General features: G+C 37.4%; 1 protein-coding gene across 30 annotated transcripts in view; it reads right to left on the bottom strand.

The window, feature by feature from the left end:
• ADAM22 (ADAM metallopeptidase domain 22) overlaps positions 1-20767 on the bottom strand; it is a 224413-nt gene that overhangs the window by 109472 nt on the left and 94174 nt on the right. For all 30 annotated transcript variants that reach the window (XM_025471460.3, XM_025471466.3, XM_035698465.2 and 27 more), the window contains one exon: positions 3188-3254. In XM_025471460.3, coding sequence (XP_025327245.3) covers positions 3188-3254 — 67 coding nt within the window. The remainder of the gene's footprint in view (positions 1-3187; positions 3255-20767) is intronic.

Raw genomic sequence — 20767 nt, 5'->3', positions numbered from 1 at the left:
GGTCCTGGGATGGAGCCCACATAGGGCTTCCTGTTCAATGGAAGTTTGCTTATCCCTCTTCTGTTTCTGCCCTCAACACGTGCTTTCTCTCTCTCTCAAATAAATGTTTTAAAAAAGAAAATACCACCTCACACCAGTGAGAATGGGGAAAATTAACAAGGCAGGAAACAACAAATGTTGGAGAGGATGCGGAGAAAAGGGAACCCTCCTACACTGTTGGTGGGGATGTGAACTGGTGCAGCCACTCTGGAAAACTGTGTGGAGGTTCCTCAAACAGTTAAAAATATACCTGCCCTACGACCCAGCAATTGCACTGTTGGGGATTTACCCCAAAGATACAAATGCAATGAAACGCCGGGACACCTGCACCCCGATGTTTCTAGCAGCAATGGCCACTATAGCCATACTGTGGAAGGAGCCTCGGTGTCCAACGAAAGATGAATGGATAAAGAAGATGTGGTTTATGTATACAATGGAATATTACTCAGCTATTAGAAATGACAAATACCCACCATTTGCTTCAACGTGGATGGAACTGGAGGGTATTATGCTGAGTGAAGTAAGTCAGTCGGAGAAGGACAAACATTATATGTTCTCATTCATTTGGGGAATATAAATAATAGTGAAAGGGAAAATAAGGGAAGGGAGAAGAAATGTGTGGGAAATATCAGAAACGGAGATAGAACGTAAAGACTGCTAACTCTGGGAAACGAACTAGGGGTGGTAGAAGGGGAGGAGGGCGGGGGGTGGGAGTGAATGGGTGACGGGCACTGGGTGTTATTCTGTATGTTAGTAAATTGAACACCAATAAAAAAAAAATCAACACCAGAAAAAAAAAATAAAAAAATAAAAAATAAAAAAATAAAAAATAAAAAAATAAAAAATAAAAAGAAAATACATTTCTGTTGTTTAAGCCACTCTATGGTACTTTGTGATGGCCTTAGCAAATTAATACAGATGGTATGAAAATGATTTTTTGGAAAAAAAATAGTAGAAAGAAGAAAAAGAAAAAAAATGAAATGCTACAATTTTAGTTGATTTCTAACGTTCAGTAGAAAGAAAACCTTGAAAAAATTCTGAGTCATTAGTAAGGAAAAGAGAACAGATTCGATGTAAAAAGAAACACCCTAAAATGCTAAGCACAAAGGGTAAGACACAAGGGAACCAGCAGGAAGTAAGTGGCTACTAACTGAACTGGTGGGGCAGAATTCAGAGCTTTCAATGTGGTTCCTGGAAAAAACCCAGAGGAGAATTTTGAGTTAGGTTTTTAAATAGACTAGAAACAAATGGAGGTGATGGGTGACATCCAAGTGGTTTTCTTAAAGGGAGAAACGTCTTCTGGCAGAAGGGTTTGAATGAAGGTTGAATTTATTATTGCCCTACTTTAAAAGGCTTGGGGGTTTTGCAAACCATCAATGAAAACAATGCAATTCTCAGACTGGAAAAAATCAGCAAAACTGTGCAGAATGTCAGAGCTCTTGGTGTTACATATCCCATGGAGCCTAATGATCTCAGAGTGGAGAAGCTTTGTTGATTAAGTACAAATTTCCTGAAAAGGGATATTATTGTAGCAACAGCAGATAGCTTTTTGTTAGACCTGCCCTCCACACTCATATGCATTTCATTATGCCACTCACGGGCATAAATAGAAATAGATGGTGAACTGCCTGTTTCTTTCCCTCTTTAATTTGACAAAGGAATGAGATACACTGTGCATTCACAAAAGCATCATACAAAATAGACAAGTGAAGCCAAATAAACAGGGAAGATAAGAGAAGCCCAGAGATTCTAAATCTAGTTAATTTTTTCCAACTCCAAACAAAATGGCACCATTTTCCTAAGTCATATCTGGAAGAATCCTGACATCCTTTCTGCAGTAAGGCAGTGAAATAAACTGACCAACCATTCAATCTGTCAGTCTTAACAAGTTTAGAGTAACTTTCTGGAAAGACTGGCATAAATATTATAATTACTTTACATGTAAAAATCAACAGATTTTAAGTCTTTATCAGAGATGCCTATGCATGATACAGAAATGTTGCTTGAAAAGCAAGATACTGGGCAGCCTGGGTGGCTCAGCAGTTTAGCGCCGCCTTCAGCCCAGGGCCTGGTCCTGGTCCTGGAGACCCAGGATCGAGTCCCACGTCGGGCTCCCTGCATGGAGCCCGCTTCTCTCTCTGCCTGTGTCTCTGCCTCTCTCTCTCTCTCTCTGTCTCTCATGAATAAATAAAAAAAATTTTAAAAGAAGAAAAGATACTATAGTGCATGTATATATGACAGCAACTATATAAAAATTTACAATATGTGCATAGGACAAAACAATACTAAAAGGAAATACAATAAAATGAAAACAAAGTTTACCTTGGTGATGAATTTAAGGGTGATTTTTCATTTTTCCCCACTTTTCTCTATTTGTAAGTTTACTAACATGAGTCTATTCAGAAAAATCTATTTTTTATGTTTTTTATATTCAGAAAAAGAAAGCAAATCTATATAAATGGCATTATAATTCTGATAAAGAAGAGGAAATCTGAACAGTGTTCAGAAGAAAATAAACACTTGACTAAAATGTATCATACCACACATGGGCCTAAAGAAACCCTTGAGTGGGATTCGATCTCACATGTCCTCAAGTTACATCATCAGTAGACTGGACAAAAATACACATTCCTATGCCTAAAATTGGAAGAGGCTTTTATTTACAAGTCATCTTTTTCAGAGCTTACATAACAAGAACCAGCATCTGAGATTTCTCCCACCAGGGATTTAAAATCCCCAGGACTTCCCTGTAGACCTAATAAACTTACCATTTTACCAAGACAATGTCTTTCCCAACTGAATGCAAATCATGTACCTACCCTGGACCCAAGACTTCACTCTTGGTTCTCAGAGCTAACCTTAAAAAGGCAAATTTCAGAAATGGTTTTCTATGACATATTCTAAAAAGAACCCTTTGCACTACATTAATCCCATAAAATAGAACTCCAACAATTCCCACAGTACTAAGAATTCTTTTTCTGGTAACTGAAGGTTTATATTCACAAGTGGGTAATACAGTTTCTTGAAAAAATCTGAAATATAAAAACCCCAAAGGTGTATAATAGAAGTATCACTGTAAACTAAAATCATAATCGATATTTTAAAAATTCTCAAGAAATTTCCCCCAGAGGGAGAAAATTTTACTTACTTTAACTTCCACTGTCTTCCCTCCATGTTCAACATGTCTCTCTATGTATTCAGAGGACAGCAAATCACTGTAACAAACAGAAATGATGATTAAAGAGGATTCTGAAAATATAAATCATTCGAAAATTGCCAAGTTTGTACATAAAGCTTTAGCCCATATTTGAAAACAAAAGTAAAAATTTTTAGGTCTCTTTCTCTCTCTCCCTCTGTCTTTGTCTCTCTTTCTCTTTCACTCTCTGTCCTACATACACACACCCTAGCACTTCCAAAAAAATATGAGGTTAAATCACCTGTCACCCTATTGCTTAGCAGAGCTTATTCTTCTGATCTAGTTCAACAGTTCTAGGAAACTACCATTATTTGCAAGACATCTTCTTCGTTCCATTTTTACTTTAGCTTTTATCAAATAGTTCTGATTTGCTACCATACATTACCATTTTTAATGTGTGATATTTTAACCTAATATTCCTTTCCATCACAAAAACAGTGAAAGGGGCAAAAGAAGGTAGAAGAAATGAGAAGGAATATGCCTTGAGCATTTTTAAATAACCCTTTTGAAATCTCTAATGACATTCTTTTTTTTTTTTTTAACCATTTTATTTATTTATTTATTCATGAGAGACACAGAGAGAGTGGCAGACACACAGGCAGAGGGAGAAGCAGGCTCCATGCAGGGAACCCAATGAGGGACTCCAGCCAGGATCACACCCTGAGCCAATATCAGGCACTAAACCGCTGAGCCACCCAGGGATCTCCTCCTAACGACATTCTTATACAATTTTAAAATGTTTATATTTTCTTAAATATGCTTCCCTTTAATTCCATATATGTGAAAAAATTCCCCCTTTAATGGTAGTTCCTCAAGACACCACTTCCATGAAAGTCTCAGAGTGTTCAGATTTTTAAAGCACTAAAACATAAGTAAAATTTATATTATTAAATAAAAATAAAATAAAAATAAGCTATAAATTTATTTTAAGATTTTATGTATTTGAGAGACAGAGTATAGAACAAGAGAGAGAAAGAGAAAGAGAGCATGAGCATGGGAGAGAGGCAGAGGGAGAGGGAGAAGCAGGATCCCAGAGAACAGGATGCCCAGTGCAGGGACTCAATCCCAGGACCCAGCATCATGACCTGAGCTGAAGGCATATGCTTAACTCACTGACCCACCCAAGTGCCTCGAAGGTATAATTTCTAACTCTGTCAATAGATACTCAGCCAATTAAAAAATCTTCTTCACAATGCTCTGAAGGTCACCATGCCAAAATTATCCCAGTCATTTAAAAAATGTGAATTTCTGGGGCACCTGGGTGGCTCAGTGGGTTAAGCATCCAACTCTTGATTTCAGCTCCAGTCATGATCTCAAAATCATAAGACTGAGCCCTGCATCAGCTTCCATCCTGGATGTGCAGCCTGCCTAAGATTCTCTCTCTCTCCCTCCTTCTGTTCCTTCCTGAGCCCCCACCCTGCTTTTCATGCACACATGCTCTGTCTCTATTAATCTGAGTCCAAAGGCCTTCCACAATAAGCACCATGCCTACAGTTGCTTGAAAGGTAAACAGAATGATCAAACACATGTTATATTAACACAAGTACCATAATCAATTTCCTGCAGTATCTGATCCCTACATTACCACTTAAGAAACCTATAATCACAGTCTAACTCCTTGTTTCACTTGTCTTTGGAATACATTTTCCTGCTGACATTTTGGGGGAACCAGCTAGGATGCTTAAAGCTGCAAGATGCGGAAAACACAACTAAATCTGGCTTAAACAATTAGGACATTTAAATCTTATTTCTTGTTAGAAATTCCAGGACAAGTGTAATGTGATTTTTCTTCTGAAAATCTCTGGATCTGTTAGATGAATAAATTTGAAGTTTACAAAATATATGCAAACACTTCTAAGATGATTTAAATATAGACAAGTAACTAGTAAACAAAATTTTGTTAGATGTGGCAGGATGCACAGGATGTGTAAAGTATAACTAAGAAGATCATGTATGTGTTACACATGGATAGAAAGGGATGGGTGACCAAATGATATTTGATATTCATGAGGCACCTGGGTAATAAATGCTCATTATATCATAAATATACAAAAGATACTAAATATCCAGGATACACTATTCATAAACACTATTAATGAGGTCTTAATTCAATCGCCTATTGGTGACATCCAGGGCTTCTCAACCTCCACACTATTGACATTTTGGGCCAGAGAATTCTTTGTCTTGGGGAGTATCTTACACATTGTAGCATATTTATCAGCTTCTACCCACTAGGTGCCAATAGCATCGCACAGACACATTGGTCATGACTATCAAAAATGTCTCCAGACATTGCAAATGTAGACTCAGGGGTAAAACTGCTTTGGTTAATAAACACTGCTGACACCCATTTCTGCCCCAGGTTTTCTTTGCCCAAAAAACACAAATGGAATTCATGACTGTTCATCAAGCTAACTGGCAATGAATAGCTCCTGACCAAGAATACTTATCTCTGTGTAACTCAGATACAGCAAATGAGTGTCATTAGCTTGAACTACCTTCCACCTATGGAGCTTGCCCAAACCTCAGCTCTAGTCTTTGAAACCACATCATCAGCAGGTAAGGTAGACACAGCAGAGAGAGAAGGAGAACTTGGGAACACTGTGTGAACTGATCCTTCACTCAACTCGTACCCTATACTAAGTCTGCTAACCTACCCATTTCTTTCTTCTTGCTTCTCACCATGTCCTTTGTCCCTCAAATTAATCTAGCAAGCCATGTGACTTGAAGATTTTAATTTAGTCTGTGGGGGCTAGCTTGCCTGGAGGTACACTCCTGGGCTACTACCTATTACATTCAAGTAATTTCCCACCAGACATCAGGCAGTTCCAGAGTTAGTTCATGTGGCAGCTCAGCATATATATGTGACCAGGCAAAAGTTCATCTTTCTGCTCTGCCACCAGTATGGTGAGCGACCTGTTCTCTTAACTGGTTTTGTTAGGGTCACGATGACCCTAACATGGTTACTGCAATTCGAAGCATCTCACATAGATAAAAATATCCTAAGGTAGAAAAGCCCTGTATTTTTCTTTCTTTCTCTCTCTCTCTTTCTTTCTTTCTTTCTTTCATCTATCATCTCTCTACTTATTTATTTGAGACACAGAGACATAGAGGCAGAGATATAGGCTCAGGAAGAAGCAGGCTCCCCACAGGGAGCCCAATGCAGGACTCTATCCCAGGATCCTGGGATCACAACCTGAACCAAAGGCAGATGCTCAACCACTGAGCCACCTGGGTGCTCTGTATTTCTTTAAAAGAATCAGTAAACTCTTCACTGAAAGCCCCTAGTATTCATCTTCTCAAGTATGTTTTGCCAAAATTACCTTACTGAACCTCACCAAAACAAATCCTTTGACTGGGACATTTGCCTTTGAACAATCAAGTTCTCCTTCTCCAGAGCCTGGCATGAACATCATGAGTACTCAGAGCTGAACAATGTTAGGGGGAAGGAGGATGGAGGAGAGAAGAGCCTTTGTGCAGCCAACCAACAGTTGTCTTTCTTGTCCTTTCTTTCTTCATTTTCCTCCTTCCCTCCCTCCCTCCCTCCCTCCCTCCCTTCCTTCTTTCCCATGGGGATATGAGATAGTACTTCACAAATTTCAAAGGATTTCTAACAAAAGTGAAGCCCCATGATAAAAATCTGCCTTGTAAGCAAAACATGTCATTGTTCTAGCATCCACATCTCACCCAGTTACCAGCAGCCATACCCTACACAGGAGAGGCATCAGCCAGATGTTTGCAAAGGACTGGCTCCAGAACTTATATCAGTCTCAACTTTCCAAAAGTGAGAAAGGAAAACTGCCATACACAGGGAGTGTTTACTAGCAGAACAACTATTATCCCCTCTCTTGGGAATCTGAACAAGTAAATTCACAAGAAATCATTCAAAGAAAGAGAGGCAGAAAGTCAGAAATAAGCAGACACTTGAAAGAAATGGAGTTGTGCCAGTGGCGAATACCAGAGGGAAAACCCCAAATCTCTGCTGCTTAGGTCCTGGGATCCAGAATAGCCCATCCCTGATACTGAGTATCTGTGGGATCCTTTCTCCATCCGTCACATAAGTAAATTCCCATTATGGGAGCTAACATGAGTGAGATCAAAAGCAACTAGTTTATAACATCACTTAAAGAAGTTATGGTAGTAGTAGTAATAACAACCATAATTTTTTAAAAACAACTTTTGAGTTTTCCAGGTTTTCTTTTTTTTCTTAAGATTTATTTATTTATTTGACACACACACACACACACAGAGAGAGAGAGAGGGAACACAAGCAGGGGGAGTGGCAGGCAGAAAGTGAGGAGAAGCACGTTCCCTCATGCAGGACTTGATCTCAGGACCCTGGGATTATAACGTGAGCTGAAGGCAGATGCTTAACTGACTTAGCCACCCAGGTGCCCCTGAATCTTCCAGGTTTTCAAAGTTCAAGGAAATATTTTCCTCTGAATTATAAAATCTAGAAATTAAGAGAGTATGAGTCACCACATGAATGTAATTACAGTAAAGAAAACCCTCTGCTTAGAAATTACGCAGCTATTTCAATCAAGCCTCTACCTACAAGTAGTGTTGGAAAGGGCTCCATGTAATTTAAACTAAAAACAGCCCAGGCAATTGGGTTTTGTTTGTTTGCAGTACTGTGGAAGTCTGTTAAGTATTGTTATTTTAATTATTAGGCTGAAAAACATTCCATTTAAAATGTCACTTTTCCTCTACTGAAGCATAAAATCTTTACTACCATCTACTTAGAACCTAAGCAAATTTTCTTGAAGCCTCCTAAGGTAGAGATAATCAAAATTACCTTAAGCTCTTTTCCTTAGATTGTCATTGTTTATTGTTAAAATAGGATCTATTTAAATAATTTCAAGTGTAGGAAAATGGAGGATGATCTCCTTAATGTTGAGAAATTTTACTTTACTGTAAATTGATAAAGTAGAATTTCCTCCATGATAACTAATGGCTTACTCAAAACTATGTGTGCACGCTAACGTGTGAATTTTGAAAGATGAAAGTGAAAATCATTTTTAATCAAATTTTAAAGGCCACTTGTTTTACAAAGAAAGTAAGTAAATGTACTTAAAGTCAGAAATGTATTCTGAGGCCTTTTTTTCTTCATTTGCATGCCATAATAAGCCTGTAGTAAGCAAAACAAAGACAATGTAAACATTCTCGGTCATAATGATTACTCTTTGTCTAGAGGACAACAGTCACGAAATCTGAGGTACCTGGTTTAGTACAAAGATTCTGGAGTTTAAAAACAAAACTGGTATTTTGATTTCTTATCTAAACTCTGCCACTTACCTGCTGTGTAACCTTGGTCAGGTTATTTAATCTTTTTGAACATAATTTGCTCATTTCTAAAATGGAGATAATATGAAGTTAATAGGTATTAAACCAGTATGTATATGAAAATTAAACCATTATGTATATGAAATCCCTCCCATATCAGGATTTCAACTCCCCTCCCTATTCACCACCTCCTATCCATCTTTCCCTGCAACATTCACTTGAACTATTGGAGAGTTTTAAACCATGAACTTTTTCACTGTCCTTCCCTCCCTCCTGCCTACCCAATTTAGCTTATATTCCATGCTCTGTCATGATAATCACTCCCTTGCACACATTCTAAACTTCCTTAGTCCTCTTGCTCTGCTCTCTCCACTATGCTCACTTGGCCAAACCTCAACTATGATAGAACTTAACTCTTCTAATAGTCTGTTCTCAAAGAGCAGAACATCCCAAAAGATGATGTGATGAATTTATGAGCACAATTATCAAGTGGTTCTGCTTATAGCAAAGCACTGCCTATATATCCACTAGATTTTCCTAGTCAATTTACTGTAAAAAGACCTTCCCAAGCTTTTCTCTACAAAGTATCCCTTCATCATCACTCTGTGTTGATGACCTCAATTCTTTATTTACTGAGAAAATGGAAACAGAAAAAGACTACTTCATCTTTCCTATTGACATACCAACCTGGACCCATTTCTGAACCAGTCTCTACATGAATGTAAAGAGGCATCTCAAAGTCAACACGGCTAATGCAGAACTCTCTCATCCAAATCCCAATATTCATTTCTACATTCAAAATATTAATTCAAAACAGTAAGGAAAACTGGGGCACCTTTACCAAGTGATCAATGCAAATCATCAGTAATGGAAGAAACCAAAAACTTATGCTCCTGAAGTGATACACCAAGAAGGACACACCATTTATGGTTTTCCCACTAAAAACACCAAACGAAGAAACAAATGGATGAAGAAACCTGAACCAGCAACAGATTTTCAAAAATGGCCTTAGAACAAAGATCTAACTGAAGGTACTACCAGTAAAATGTGACCTCAAGGTCAAGATCAAATCAAAGGATATGGTTTTAAGACCCTTTGTTAAGACCTCAGAAAGACCTAAGGCTGTTTTGCTAGGACTGTATCATCTATATAAAAGAATTTGTAAGATTCTCAAGGACCTGCCTACCAAATCCTCAATTACACAAAAGAATTTTTAAGAATCTTAAAGGCAGGGGATCCCTGGGTGGCTCAGCAGTTTAGTGCCTGTCTTCGGCCCAGGACATGATCCTGGAGTCCCGGGATCCAGTCCCACATCGGGCTCCCTGCATGGAGCCTGCTTCTCCCTCTGCCTGTGCCTCTGCCTCTCTGTGTGTGTGTGTCTCTCATGAATAAATAAATAAAATCTTTAAAAAAAAAAAAAAAAAGAATCTTAAAGGCACTGTCCCAAGCATCTTACCTCAAAGTCTAAAATAAGGAGGGGTCTTTCCCAAAAAGATGTGTGGCTGTGGTTTTGTCTAATGGGGTAAATCCTAATGAATTCACACAGAACCCACCAATGGAAAAACCACCAGCTTGGGTCAAAATGGACAGTCAACTCAAATTTCTTACACTCAGGAAGAAGACTGAGAGATACTTAGATTAAGGCCTAGGCCCATTACTTATGGAAAAGAAATGTTGACTCAAAGAGTACAGCCAAGAACCACAGGCAATCACTCCCAGGAAGTAAAAGAGAGCCTTAACTTACACATTCACTTTCCCCAAAACAGGGGAAACTGGTGATAGACACCTGGTTAAATATGAGAATTTCAATAGACCAATGAAAGCTAAGTACTTCCTAGTTCTTTCCTTTGTAACTAAATGTGTGTGGAACCAATAACTTGTTTTTTTAGTTCAAGGGTCTATACCTGAGTCACTTCATCTAAAAAGTAGATTAAACACCAGGACCTGATTCAGATGATGACAACCTGAGCCCCAAAGTTTGAGCCAAATACTATAATGGAATGAGATTTTTCAAGAGCGTTTGGAGGAATTTACTGCATCTGCAGTAAATATAAATAATTGAGAAATATAAATAATTTGTGATCAAAGGATGGCTACAAATTCTTTGTCACTCCTCTTACAGCCAAGTGAAGGCTGTTTCTCCCCCCCTTGAATCTGAGCTGGCCTTGTAGCAAATACAACGAACATAAGTGAAACTGTATAACATCTGAGATTCCCAGTTTTTACTTTCATATATGTACTTTTCGCCCATCTTTGAATCTCTGAATCCAGCCATCAAGCTGTAAAGAAGCCTAAGCAACCACATAATAATATACTTTACACTTGTAGAGAAGAACCAGAGTCCCTAGCTTATAGCCCCAGCTGAATTTCCAGCCAATGCTGGCACCAATTTTCAACCATGTGATTGAGACCATCCTGGATCTGCCAGATTTCATAGTGCCCCAGATAATACTATAGAAAGCAGAACTGCCCAGTCAACCCACAGAATTGTGCAAAATAATATACTAAGGCAATAGGCTGGTCATGCCTGCTTATTCTAACCATTCAGCAATTGTTAATAACGCAGGGATGCCTGGGTAGCTCAGTGGTTGGGCGTGTCTGCCTTCTGCTCAGGGCGTGATCCTGGAGTCCCGGGATCCAGTCCCACATCGGGCTCCCTACATGGAGCCTGCTTCTCCCTCTGCCTGTGTCTCTGCCTCTCTCCTTCTAGGTCCCTCATGAATGAATAAATAAAATCTTTAAAAGAAAAAAATTTTTTAATTGTTAATAGTCCAAAAATTAACGTCATGTTTTCCTTGGAGCAGGCTCCAAATGAGCCCAATGTAACTGACTTTGAATAATACAAACACAAAAGAATCACAGAAGTTTCAAATATGAGTATAATCCATCCAGTAAAATAGGAAAAAGCTCCATTGAGTCATAAAAGAAAATGAGAGATTTTGTTTCATTTCAAAGCTTTTCAGAAGAACAGAATTGGGAAAATGGAAGATTTAAGAATTCAAATTTCATCATCTTATGTAAGAGGTATAAGAAATTATAAGCTTAGAAAAAACTCACTCCTCTAATTCTCTCCATTTTATGCATCTCCCCCCACACACACACATTTCATTTCTCTTTCCTTACTCATCTAGTCAATAATTAACCTTCCAGATCTTTTTTGAAAACTAACGTCTTTGCTGAGAATCTTCGATACAGAAAATGGATAAATGTCCTGCGTCTTTCTACCAGTGAGAATTAATCATCCATTCATCAGCCCCAGAACTGCTGTCTACATCCTCTATATGTAATAACTAATATTTAAAATTCTTATTTGGGGGTGCCTGGGTGACTCAGTGGGTTAAGTGTCTACTTTCAGCTCAGGTCATGATCTCAGGATCCTGGGATGGAGCCCTGCATCAGGCTCCTTGCTCAGCGGGGAGTCTGCTTCTCCTTATGCTCTGGCTTGCCCTCTCTCAAATAAATAAATAAATAAAATCTTTTTTATTTATTTATTTTATTTATTATTTTTTAATAAAGTCTTTTTTAAAAATAAATTTCTTATTTTGTTTTGAACTAAAGGGAAACAACACAATTAAAAACTTACTTTAAGATCTGCCTTTTGGAACAAAGTTTCATTTTGCTTCTTTCCAAATTATAAATATGAAAATTCCTTCTTGCTTATGCACATATAAGGGACTTTCTGTACACTCTGTGCCTAAAGGTAAGACTACACTTTAGTTATGCTCTGCTAAGGAAGTCATAATCTGATGGAAATTTACAAGGAGCTTTCAGTGTATATGTCAGGACTAAGGCACTTAGAGTAAATGTGATTACGTGACTGCTGAGTTGGGCACTATTATTACTATTACCTCTTTTTATAGACTCCTTATTCCTACTAAGGCAAAGGTTTCCAAGCCTGGCTTTGCCCCAGAATCATAGAATTTTTGTTTTAAATTCCTGGGAACCACCCTCAACCCACCTACCAAATCAGAGTCTCCTAGCTATCTCCTGACATACAAAAATGGTTACCAGGGCATAGAAGTATAACCAAATTAAGTCTACAAATATTCTAGTAAAATTCTATTAACAGTATGTTGGTATATTTTGATCATTGTGAGTCATTACCACACTGAAAGTCAAAGATAGTAGGGAACACCTCACAGCAAAGCAATAAAAAGGAGTCCTCAGTGAATCTTATGGTACATTATCAACAGAGGGAAACATGTTCCTGCCCATTAAAGCCAAATCAAAGACTAATTTTTTTAAAAGAAAATTGACAGATTTACTTCAAAATTTACTTAGATTTCCTTTGAGCACCCTAGAAATGAAAAGTTTTGGTATTTTGAAAAAGTTATAGTTCTTAGATGTGGTTCAAATAAAGATTTCTTTATTTTAATTGCTTGAAACTCACACTCAACAAGGTAGAGCTAGCCCCAAATTCCCTATTGCTCATCTGCATAATCAGAATCTTTGCCATCTTTGTCTCCTTTCTCTCCACATCCATATTATGGGAGTAAGACCATATCCCTCAGCTAGACTCCACTGTCAGAAATAAAGAGCCCAGTGCTAAAAGTGAGATGTTTCCCACCCCTATCTTTGTGACCTCATGAGATGGAGTCAAGTGGGTGCTCTAGTGCTCTAGGTGCCTGTCTGCAGCAAGATGGCACCTACCTACCATCAACCCACAGGACCACATCATGGCAATACACTCCCCAAACCATCAAGATTAACTTAATCAGGCCTATTATCCTAGTTTACGTCTGTTACCTCATGTCTGTTGGGCTCCCAAGTCATCCCTCATCTCTAGATCTCTAATCCCCATAAGGCTCTGTCCCCTCATCCCACCACTCCCCACCTCCAGATGCCCTTTGATGATGCCCTCTGGAACTCACACATGTCCATCAGCAAAATCTCCAATCTTTTCCTTGAACACTTCCTTCACCTCTTCCTCTGAGAATCAGCTCTTCACTTCAGGAACTGTGTTTGCTGCACCCACTTAAGTGGGGACTGTATATCCTAACTAAAGGGATCTGGTAAAGAGGGGGAAAGATATCCTCCATGTTTCTCATTGCCATGTCAGGCCACTCTCACATATACTGGCACTAAAAATCACCCCGCCTTGTATCTCCTATCATCAGACTATCACTGATCCTCAACAATAATTTATTGATTCCTGGTCACTTTCCCTGAAGATTTTAGCTTCTAGTTTATGTTTGCACACTCAAACACCACTCCTGTTGTAATTATTGGTGATTTTGATATTGGGTGACCCTTATAATTCTGCCTTCTCAGGTCCTTGACCTCATCTCTTCGAATGATCTTCTATATTCTTTCTCCCATTTACAAAAACAAAAAACAAACAATTCTACCATTCAAGAAAATTACCCATAGTCAATATCTTCCTTTCTCTTCTCTCTTACCTCTTGAACCCATCTAATCAGATTTTTACCACACTACTTCACCAAAACTGCTCTTATCAAAGTCACTCATTACCTACCTCTGTTTTGTTAAATCTAATGACTGATTCAGTCTTTATCTTATTTGACCTAGAAGCAGCATCTGGCACAGCTGATCACCCCTTCTCTTGGAAATATTTCCTTCAATTTCCTACCAGGTACCACATGTCCTTTTCCTGTTTTTTCTCCTACTTCTCTAGCTCCTTCTTCTCAATCTCCTTTGCTAGTTTCTTCCTATTTCCCCAATCTTTAAATAATGTAGTGGCTGCAGAGGTCAGTCCTTGGTCCTTTTTTCTTTTTATATTCACTGCCTTAGTGAGCTTATCTAATGACTTCAGTTAAATGACAAGTATATGTTGATGACTCTCAGGATTTGTGTCTCCAGTTTAGAATTCTCCTCTGAACTTCATATCTCTAACCATATAGTCAACATCTCTTCCTTAACAAATAAACATACTGAACTATGTCCAAATTTGAGCTCCTGATCTTTCTTGACTATCATGATTTTCTCATAGTCTTCCCATCTTCATAAATAACCACTTCCCAGTTACCCTGGCCAAAAACCAAGGAGTGATTACTGACTCCTCAATTTCTCTTATATTCCATATCCAATTGATTATGTCAATTCTGTTTTCAAAATAGATCCAGAATATGAGAACTTCTACTGCCACCAACATGCTCTGAATCACCATGATATCTTGCCTGGATTATTATAATGCTTAAGATCTGTCAACCTGTCAATATTTTCCTAATCATTTGTGTGAATACTAGTCCTTTCTTTAGAGAGAACACAGATTAACAGGCTTTATTATCCACTGGTAACAATGGTAATTATTGCCCTTTTTTAAATTGAAATATAATTAACATGCAGTGGTTATATTAGTTTCAGGTGTTCAACATATTGATTTGACGATTGAATCCATTAGTGCTCACCACAGTTAAGTGTAGTTACCATCTGTCATTATAAAACGTCTTTATAATATTATTGACTAAATTCTCTATGCTGTACCTTTCATGTCCATGACTTATTTTGTACCTCTTAATCCCCTTTACTTATTTCATCCATCCTCCTACCCATCTTTCCTCTGGCAACCACCAGTTTGTTGCCTGTTTTTAAGAGTTTGGGGTTTTGTTTCTTATATTCCACATGTAAGTGGAATTATTTACTCTTTGTCTTTCATTCTCTGACTTATTTTACTTAACATAATACCCTCCAGGGTCCATCCATGTTGTCATGAATGGCAAAATTTCCTTTCTTTCTATGGCTGAGTAAGACTCCACTGTATGCATGCACCACTTCTTCTTTATCCATTCATCATCTATTGATGGATATTTAGGTTGCTTCCATATCTTAAATCATTGCCCTCTTCTGAGAAAGCAATCTTTCAAAATTTAGTAAAAGTTTTAAAATTCTGATCTTTTTGGCACACAAGAATCTAATGAAGAAAAGTAACTATAAATATAAAAGTGATTTTGTGGCATTTTAAAAATGGTTATTACTTAACCTAGTGTTCACAAGGCTACTAGGAAACCATTAGCACACTGTGAACACAGAGTTTTTAAAAATTTTCAAGGAGGTTAGATAGTACATACTGAATGTGAACTTGCAATTCTGTTTCTAAAAATTTAACCTAGGGAAATAATTTGTTACTGTGCACAGGTGTTTAGCCATAAAGACTAATACAGTATCATCAAGGAGAAACTGGAAATAGGGATCCCTGGGTGGCGCAGCGGTTTGGCGCCTGCCTTTGGCCCAGGGCGCGATCCTGGAGACCCGGGATCGAATCCCACGTCGGGCTCCCGGTGCATGGAGCCTGCTTCTCCCTCTGCCTGTGTCTCTGCCTCTCTCTCTCTCTGTATGACTATCATAAATAAACAAAAAAAAAAAAAAAAAAAAAAAGAAACTGGAAATAACAAGAGAGTAATTAAATACATAGGGTACAAAAACTTACCACTGAACACTATTAACACTAACATGTCACTGAAGATGGTAGAGGATGCTCATAGTGTTCATATTAAAATATGTTCATAAGATGTCTACTTGAGAAAAGCTCCAAGGGCACCTGGGTGGCTCAGTCAGTTGAGCCCATGACTCTTGAATTCAGCTCAGGTCATGATTTCTAGGTCATGAGATTGAGCTCAGCTTCAGGCTCCACGCTCAGTGTGGAGTCTGCTTAAGATTCTCTCTCTCCTCTGCCTCTGCCCCAACCCCTGCTTATGCACTCTTTCCCTTATTCATAAAATAAAATTAAAATAAAATAAAATAAAATAGTAAAATTAAATTAAATTTAAAAAAATAAAATAGAAAAGCTCCAAATTTTGCAAGAGAAAGAAAAATATGTATGTATGAAGGAAAAAGAAATAAAGCACAAATTAAAATGGTAGCAGTGCCAGGTGGCTACATGGCCCTGTCGGCTAAGCATCTGACTCTTGATTGTGGCTTGGGTCATGATCTCAAGGTTGTGAGATCAAGCCTCATGTTGGGCTCAGTGGTGGGTATGGAGCCTGCTTGGGAGTCTCTCTCTCCTACTTCTTCTGCCCCTCCCCTCCCCAATTCTTAATGTGCTCTCTCTCCAAAAATAAAAGGTAAATAAGTAAAAATACAAAAAAATTGATAGCAATGTTTACCCTGGATATGTACCACTGCTACATTAATTTTACTTGTTTAACCTCTATGCATTATCTAAGATTTCTATAATAAACATGTACTACATTTAGGAAATTAAAATGTTATAACTTTATAAAAATAGGGAAACTAAATTTGAAATGGATTTCTCAAAGCCAAATAACCCAAAGTTATTCACAAAACAACCTAATCATACAAAAATAGATGACTGGTTGAGCAAATTACTTTCTATCCATTAAGTAAAAAAATAGTCAACAAAAACTTTTAAGAATTTGTGTTAATTGGAAAAATGCTTAAAAAAGAAAAGCAGTACATGAAATCATATAGAGATAACATAATAATTACACAGATAAAACAATGCACAGGAAAAAAAAACTGTAAGAAAATGTACCCAAATATTTTTTTTTCCAAATATTTTTTTAAAGTCTCCTTTGAGTGGTGGAACTCTAGGTCATCAAAATTTTTTTTATATTAAACAGTTTCTTCTGGGTACTTATCACCTCATTTCTCAGGGGCACCTGAGTGGCTCAGTTGATTAGGTGCCCAACTCTTGGTTTAGGCTCAGGTCATGATCTGATGGGTCATGGGATCCAGCCCCACGTCAGGTTCTGCATTCAGCAGGGAGTCTACTTAAAGATTCTCTCTCTTTGCCTCTCCCTCTACTTCTGCCAGTGCTCTTGCTCTAAGTAAATAAATCTTTTTTTAAGAAAAATGTGCTCAAACTAGTATTTCTCTATTGCTTTAAGTTCATAGCAATAATAAAAATAACAGCTAATAATTTGGGGTCCTTACTAATACTACTGACCTAGTAGCTTCACATGCATGAATTTAATCTTTATAATAATTCTGTTAAGTAGATATTACTACTTTCTCCATAAGATGAGGAAACTGAAGTACACACAGGTAAGTAACTTAGTCAAGGGCACTTAGGTAGTAATAAGTGATAGAGCCAGGATTCAAACTCAGATGGCCTGACTCCAGCCCTCAGGCCCTTGACCAACGAAACCCAACTCCAACATGGAGAAAGTTCCCTTCTCTGATATTTTCTTCTATTTTTAATTAGTTTTCTATATATGTCACTAAATTAGCCTCAAACTTTCCCACAGAACTGTAAAGCCTTCACTGTGGTCAAGCACATCAGGTACTCTGTCAATTTCACTTTTTTCTTAGCTGTATCATTCCGGTGGCCTTCTTTCCATTGCTCCTAGCTGGACTAGCTGCACTTTAGGCCTGTGGCACAGATGGAATTTGGACTTTCTCTTCACCATAATCCTCAGAACTCCCTTTGATTCTCTTATTGTAAATCTGTTTCCTATTTCTCACATCCTCATCTTTCTTGATGATCTCTCATTTATTTTGGTGGGATTCAGTCTCCAAACAAAGAATGCATCATATGGTGTCCATTTATTTTAGACCTTTCCTGTACATTTTTTGAGAACTTGCCTTTGATTGATGGTTTGAATTTGCAAGTACAGAAATCCTTCAGAATTTACACAGCATTGCTCTACTTTCTCTAGCGCCTAGCATTGCTAATGAAAAATTTGATGTTATTCTGATTCTGATCCTTCCACTGTGACCTGGTTCTTCTCTTGAGAAGCTTTTTTGACCTTCTCTTCTATTTCCATTCTAAAACTTCAAAATTGTATGTCTTTATGTGGGCCTTCTTTCATTCACTGACCTGGGCAACTCTATATTCTGTTTCAATCTAGAAACTCATGCCCCTGAGTTATGAAGAATAATCTTTGCTAATTTCCATTCTCTTGTTTTGTCTCTACTTCCTTATGGAATTCCTATTACTCAGCTGTTTAAGCTCCTGGATTGCTCCTCTTACAGTTTTTATCTTTTCTCTCCTACCTTTCACTTATCTTTTGTCCTATTTTCTGGGAGACATTTTCCCCCTAACTTTACCATTCAACCTTTCTATCGATTTTTACTTTTTCTAGTGGCTTTTCTCTGGATTTTTATTTATTTATTTATTTATTTATTTATTTTTTAAATTTATTTATGATAGTCACACAGAGAGAGAGAGAGAGAGAAGCAGAGACACAGGCAGAGGGAGAAGCAGGCTCCATGCACCGGGAGCCTGACGTGGGATTTGACCCCGGGTCTCCAGGATTGCGCCCTGGGCCAAAGGCAGGCACTAAACCGCTGCGCCACCCAGGGATCCCTTTTCTCTGGATTTTTAATACCATTTTCTTGTTTCCTAGATGTAGCATTTCTCTCTCTTAATATTATTGGGTTGGGTTTTAAAAGACCTTCTATTCTCTGAATATTTTTATTTCAGTTGAATTCTTTTCACTTGTTTGTTCTGATCTCTTCTTTTGTTAGATGTTCTCAAATATCTGGTAATCCATATTATGAGCTTCACGTTTTTCAACCCTGCTTTTATTCCCTATTGGAATTCCAACATAAGCTTTGACAATATAAGCCCTTCTAAACAGCAGCTGATCCTTGAACAACACAAGTTTGAACTGCATGGGTCCACTTAATTTTTGGATTTTTTATCAATACATGTAATACTATGTATTTTCCTTATGATTTTCTTAACACTTTCTTTCCTCTACCCAATTTTATTGTAAGAATACAGCATATAATACATGCAACATAAAAATCTGTGTTGACCAGCTGTTTATTTTCTTAGTAATGCTACCAGTCAACAGTAGGCTACTAGTAGTCAAGTGTTGGAGGAGTCAAAAGTTATTAGCAAATTTTTGACTGCACCCCTAATTCCCATGTTATTCAAAGGTCAATTGTATTGGTGAAAGAAAGTTTTTCAAGATAAAAAGAAACATTCCTTCTTCTATAGTAGCAGGAAAGCAAATAATAATCTATGTTATAGAACAGTTTTTGAAAACATTATTTCCAATGATAGATTCTTATACAAAATCCAGACATAAAGAAGTGCTCTATGGCCTCTGAAAGTAAATATAACCTCTCAAAAGTCTGTAATTCTATTTGGTTTCCTTACTTAAATGCTACTCTATTAATAATTTTTAAATACACTGTTTTTTGTAAAGCATAGTTGTTAAGCCAAAAGAGTGTTTTGTTGCTAGCATTTCTATGATCTCCCACATGTTAGAGATGTAAAACAAAGTAAAACTATGACTATCTGATTTCCCATTTTAAAACAGAGTTTTAAAGTTTAGTATCTTTTTAAGTTAATATAACCTATTGTTTCTTTAGGTATCACACCATAGCCCAGTTTCCCAAGATATCTGGTGCTTCCATTTCCAGAGCCCTTCCCATGTTCTGCTTCTTACTGAAACTAGGAGGCACCTTTCTCCACTCAGTTACATCAGTTACCCTTTATCCATTTTTGTGACATCTTCAAAATTTTTGAATTTTGATGTCACTCATCAACTTTGTCTTTTGAGTTTATTATGCCCTCACTGCTATTATAATGGAGGAAAGATGCTTGTGAGCATTCAATCTACCATATCTAACCAGAAATATGGAGGTCATTTTAAATGTTTATTTTCCAATCATGATCATATAATTTTTATAATGGAAAAATTTAAGATTAAACCTGAGCCAAGGAAATCTAAGGAATATGGGCACAAAATAGATACCAGAGAGTAGATAACTACATCTCACCATTTTCTCAAAACTCTAGCAACACTTCTTAATGGTGCCCTTTCTGCACTCACAGATTCCATCCTATTCCATTAGCTGTCATTTCCTTATATCCCTTATATTCAATTCCAAGGGCCATTTCTAGCTAGTGTCAGCCAATTTACAATAAATTTTTATGAGCAAATGGTAATCGCACAAGTCAAACTATCTTGGTTTCACTAAAATGCTTCTGTTTCTTCACAGTGCCAGAATGTTACAATTAAAAATGAGTGGTTTTTAAAAATTATAACAGAATTAAATAGCCAGCTGAATTTTGTCACTCTCAAAACCATCATCTTGAGATCCTCTTTGCCTATGCCAGCGATAACTGCAATTGCTCAAAACTCTGTTAAAATTTCCCCTTCAGAAATTCCTTCAGAGACAATTTATGTGACACATAAGAAAACCAGTCTCATTATTTCCTAACCATATCTTCTAAATAATAAATAGGCTCATTAACCATATTAGTGAAAAGACGGTGGAATGTCTGTCACCTGTGTCCAATACTCAAATAAAACCCTTAGTTACTAATGTTATGCCTACATTTAAAAGGTTCAAAAGATACGCTATAGACTT

Source organism: Canis lupus, chromosome 14, assembly GCF_003254725.2.
Source record: "Canis lupus dingo isolate Sandy chromosome 14, ASM325472v2, whole genome shotgun sequence".
Lineage (NCBI taxonomy): Eukaryota > Metazoa > Chordata > Mammalia > Carnivora > Canidae > Canis > Canis lupus.
This window is presented reverse-complemented; position numbering and strand designations above follow the sequence as displayed.